The sequence below is a fragment of the Antrostomus carolinensis genome, unplaced genomic scaffold, assembly GCF_000700745.2.
Source record: "Antrostomus carolinensis isolate BGI_N321 unplaced genomic scaffold, ASM70074v2 scaffold34187, whole genome shotgun sequence".
Classification (NCBI taxonomy): Eukaryota; Metazoa; Chordata; class Aves; order Caprimulgiformes; family Caprimulgidae; genus Antrostomus; species Antrostomus carolinensis.
The window spans coordinates 10,854-15,867 of record NW_010327218.1 but is presented as its reverse complement, the minus strand read 5'-3'; the positions used below and the strand labels follow the sequence as shown (position 1 = coordinate 15,867).

At 48.2% G+C, this 5,014-nt stretch overlaps 1 protein-coding gene across 1 annotated transcript in view; it reads right to left on the bottom strand.

The window, feature by feature from the left end:
* ADORA1 (adenosine A1 receptor) overlaps window positions 1-673 on the bottom strand; it is a 3,539-nt gene extending 2,866 nt beyond the window's left edge. The window contains exons 1-2 of the mRNA XM_010171845.2: window positions 554-673; window positions 86-117 (exon numbers count right to left, since the gene is read on the bottom strand). Coding sequence (XP_010170147.2) covers window positions 86-117; window positions 554-673 — 152 coding nt within the window. The remainder of the gene's footprint in view (window positions 1-85; window positions 118-553) is intronic.
* Between the last annotated feature and the right edge of the window lie 4,341 nt (window positions 674-5,014).

Sequence of the window (5,014 nt, the reverse complement as noted above, 5' to 3'; positions counted from 1 at the left end):
CCCAGGGCTTGCAGCCAGCACCCAGGCATGGAGCTGCTCCTGGAGCACCCACCCCTTCTCCCCCAGCCCTCATGCCTGGGTTGGGGGAGTGCACAGGGCAGAGTGAGCACTGAGACCCTGTTAGTCATGAAGCAGGGTCAGATCAGAGGACGCAGTGTTCACTCTTGCAGCCAAAGCAAAAGGGATGGGGAATGGCTGCAGGGGGCCCAGCCCAGACGATGCCGGCCCCCCGCAGCTCCAGAACATTGCGTGTTGTTGCAGATGGCTATCAGAACAGCTGTGGAGGTCGTGCAGACCTCGGGTCCCTGGATGCACGCATGGTCCAGAGCGTGTAACACACACATAGCAGAGCAATCACCCCACATTGCTGACTGCTCGTCCACCTTCCCACTTCAATGCACGTCCCTCCAAACTCCTCACTGCACTTCTGTCCTCCTTGCTGTGCATCCATCCCTCCTTGCTGCCCATCCATCCCTTCTCAACACACATCCATCCCCTGTTAATGCACATCCATCCTGTCTCTTCACTGCACATCCATCCCTCTTTGCCTCACATGGATGCTCTCAACTTGCTGCACATCCATCCCTCCTCCTTGCCACACATCCATCTCTCTGCCATGGTCCATATCCACCCCTCCTTGCTGCACATCCGTCTCCGCCACCTCGCTGCACATGCCTGACCTGACACACACAACAGCTGGAGCATCAGGACGTTGCTCTCCCTGTCTTGTTCCCAATTTCCATTCCCTCCACCTTCTATTTTTCTATTCTGACACCGTAGCACAACCTACAACTGAACCCCTTCCTCCTCCACATCCTCTGTATCTTTCAAGACCACCCGTTGAACCATCATCATTTCAATCGATAGCTTTCCCATTATCCATTTCCATACTCAGAACATTAGTATCCTTAGTAATCAATCCACAATCCTTCCAACTCCTATAATTATTTCACAGAGAATAAATTAACATAAGGTGTTTTATCCCATTTTCCTTCCCTCCTACAAAACAATCTTAAGTGTTAAATAGTATGATACTTTATAGTTACATTCTTTGGCCATTTTCTCTGCTTATCCAAAGCACACATCAGTCACTGATGGTTACAATACAATGAACTGTTTTCAAGTAAGAGGATCTCCCCCGATCTTTCCCCAATATTTCAATACACGTCCCAGAAGAGATTTTTTTTTCAAAACCCCCCATGCTGCCAAAAGCTTATTTCTGCACTGTGAGGTTTAAACATGGCACTGCAGAAACAGCCAGCAGCTGTCAGCAAAGTCTCTCCGTGTAGCCCCCTGTATGTGTGCACCATGGTCACAGGAACCACAGTTGAACCTGAAAAATACATAGAAATCGGCAAATTTTGGACAGGGGCTTTTGTTCCCTTTGCTCCTTCAAGCAACGAGCCAAGGGCAGAGGGAGCTGCAGCACCCTGCAGGGAAACATGCTCCCTGGGGGCTCATGGGTGCCCACTGCCCACTGTGGGAAAAGAATGACAAAAAACGTAAAATTACTTTGAATTCTTCCTCTGTCCACCCCACAGGGTTTGGCCATGCAGCTCTCATGGGCCTCAGCTGCTCTGAAGCTGCAAACCCTACTTAGAAGGAGTAGTAAACCCTAGGAGTAGTAAACCTTACTCAGAACTCCGTGAAAGGGGCGGGAGAGGTGGGGGTGGGTCTGTTCAACCAAGGAACAAGGGACAGGACAAGAGGAAATGGGCTCCAGTTGTGGCCAGGGCAGTTGAGATGGGATGTGAGGAAGAATTTCTTTGCTGAAAGGGTTCTGAGACATTGGAAGGGGTTGCCCAGGGCAGTGGTGGAGTCCCCATCCCTGGAGGGATTGAAGAGTCGTGTAGACATAGTGCTGAGGGACATGGGTTAGTCGGGGACTTGTCAGTGTTGGGTTCATGATGGGACTCGATGATCTTAAAGGGCTTTTCCCATCCAGGCAGTTCTGGGATTCTGTGAAATGCAAGATCCCACCTAACGCTTGATCCCCACAGCACAAGGCATTTGGTGGGGGGAGCAAGTAGCAGAGGGGTCAGGGACAGACTTTGCTGTTCCCATGTTTCTGCCTTGGTTACGCCATGAAAGAAAAAGCCCTTCTCATATACCTCATTTTGCATTAATATGATACAGCTGGAGTTTAGAACAGATCGGGGAGACAGAAACACTAGAAAATGCTGATAATGGCTCATAATTAATAAATAATCTTATTATTATTATTATCAGCATTGGAACAATTCGTAGCATCATTGCAATTTTATTACTATTAGTATTTTTATTAACAGCTGCGACTAAAACATCCATGATAATAGTCACTGCCATGATCATACAATTTGGGTTGGTTTCCTTTATCTGTGGGGTTTTGAGTTTGACCACAATTGCCAGCTTCTCCTCCTGCCCTCCCTCACTGGTGGTTTTTGCACCATCCCTTCCCCACAGAGATGGGCACCGACCCAAGTCCTCCTGGCCAAGAGAAAAGAGCCTGGAGGGAGAACAGCGACCATCAGGCTCATTGATATCCTGGTGAACTGGGTTGGGCAGGAGCTTTGGTTTGGTGTGGAACAAGAGGGTTCAGAAAATAATGTGAAGAAGTGGAATATCAATTATTGATAAAGTGCTGTTTGTGTCCTCAGAGGAAGAGCAAAAAGTGATGGTTGAAGGCAGAGGCAGACAAATTGTCCCCAGGGGCTGCACAGAGCTAACAGGGAGACGTGGAGCAGGCTCCTCCAGGGAGAGATGCTGTCTCATGGTGGGATGCTCCAGGAGATGTTGCAGTCAAAGTAACTTTCTTGAGAATGGAGTCACTGGGGGAGATGTTGAGGTCCTTCTTCTCCAAGAGATCATGAAGTGCTCCCCAAGCCCTCACCCCAAGGACACTGTCTGGCCTCCTTTCCTTTTGCTTATCATTTCCAAAGTAGATTCAACTTCTTCCCTCATGTCTTGATGTGGCCAGATCTCTGCATCACTCTCTTCTGCAGCCAAGGGAGCTCAGCTCAGCCCAGGACCTGCACTTTAGGTGTCTGTCACCAGGTGGTGAAAGTCCCCATGGCCACCTAACATATGGGGACACATCTGAAAACAAATGGAGAGTGGTGTCTTCATTGTTTTTCTGTTGATTTGACTTTTGTCTTGGGGTCTGTCCACCCAGGGAGAGATGAGGGCTCATTTCCTAGATCTCCAACCCATGGCTCAATCCAAATCTAACACTCACAAAACATCTCTTCTTGGTTTGGCTAAAAAGGTTTCAAAGATTCCAGGTCTGGTTTGAATAAATTTTGTTTATTTTTTAGTATTTCTGTGCATATCCTTTTGGTCCAGAAAATACTTGCAGTTGTCCAGCCAGACCCAACATGCAGCTTTGCTGGTCCTTGCTCTGGGAGGGTTTATTGCCATGTAATTCCTGGGCAATTAATGCACTAATGAAGGCAGGCTGTCACTAATGAAATGAAGCTGGAGCCAACATGGTAGGAAGAAAGAAGGCCAAGCTGACATGAAGCTCATCTGCATTATGAACGCAGCAAGGAAAAGCAGACAGAGTGTATCCTAATCTAATTGAAAATCTCTAGACAAAAGTGCTTTGATCTCAGCGGATTTTGGTTCCTGCTCCTTTTTCCTGGATGTGTCTTTGCTTCAGATCTTTCAGTGTCCTGGAGGCTGCTGGGTGGGAAAACTAAGATGTTGGTGTTCAAAGCTGCTGAGAAATGTGAAGCTGAGAAATGTGAAGTGGCACCTGACCTTTGTGAGGGGCAACCTTGGCTGGTTGGGCGCTGGGATGAGAAGGTCCCTGGGCACCTGCACAAGGTAGGAAGCACTGCAGAAGGGACACGGTATGACAGAGGAACCCTGATCATGGCTCCTTTCTCACCTCTAATCCTGGATGTGAAAAGTTTATTCCTTCTTCAGTCTCTTGTCTTGGTTATTTTCCTCCTTCCCTTCAGATTTTTTCTGAGCTTCATTTAGATTAAAAAGCCTAAGTTCAAAATTCTGGATGTTTTCAAGGACTTTTCAAGATGTTAAAATGTCTAAAGAGGTCTCAGCATTGGCATAAATGTCTCAGCACCAATGTCCTCCTTGCATCATTTGAGTGCTTCTTCTATTTGTTCACATGCCTCTTATGTGACAGTTGGGAGCTCTGTGGCTCTTCGAGGTCAAACACCAGCTGCTCTGCTCTTCAGACTCCAAACAACATCAATCCAACAACTGCAGCAAGTGATGGGTCCATGCTCTCTGCAAACACAGCCAGAGCTGTTGGATGGCTCCCACCAAGAAAGCTTTTCACACCCTCTTGTGTCATCCCAGCAACTCTCAGAGCCAGGATGGGGGTGACAGGTGGCAATGACACAACTGTGGAGGTGATGTGAGAAAACATCTCCTGGGCAGAGGGGTGCTGACATCATTTCAACATGTTGCTCTCATGATGGCACCACACCACGAGGCTGCTTAATGCAAACCTGGTCCAAAGCCACCATGAGAGAGGCTGAAATCATGTGCTTTGGGGTGTATAGATCCATAAGTACATTGGGTTGTGTGCACCCTACTGAAGTTCCTCCTGGTCCAGTCTGTGTCCAGGGTTTGGTTTTACCATCCTAAAAGGTAGCTCTCTGCATGGGAATTATTCTGCAAAGCGCAAGTGGTTCTGGTGGGGTGAAGCAGCTGGCAAATCCACCAAATGTTTCTAACCACTTCTAACAGCCAGTAATTCTTTAATGGATAAAGGCAAGAGTGATAATGAGGCTCAGGAGAACAAATCCATCCTACCAAAATTGTCCCCACACACCGAGATGCAGCATCCCCAGGGCTTTGGTGAGTGTGTCGTTTAGCAGTGGGTGAAGCTGGAACTGGCCAAAGCTCCAGCAAACAGCCAGAGAAAGGAGGTTTTGTGCTTTGAGCTTTATCAGAGCAGGTTGTGCAGGGACCTGGACCTTTTGCAGCCCTCCTGGTCCCCAGATGGGGTCTGGGGAGATGCTGCTGCCTTGGTGTGGGTTCAGTCTGCCCTGACACTTCTCCTGAT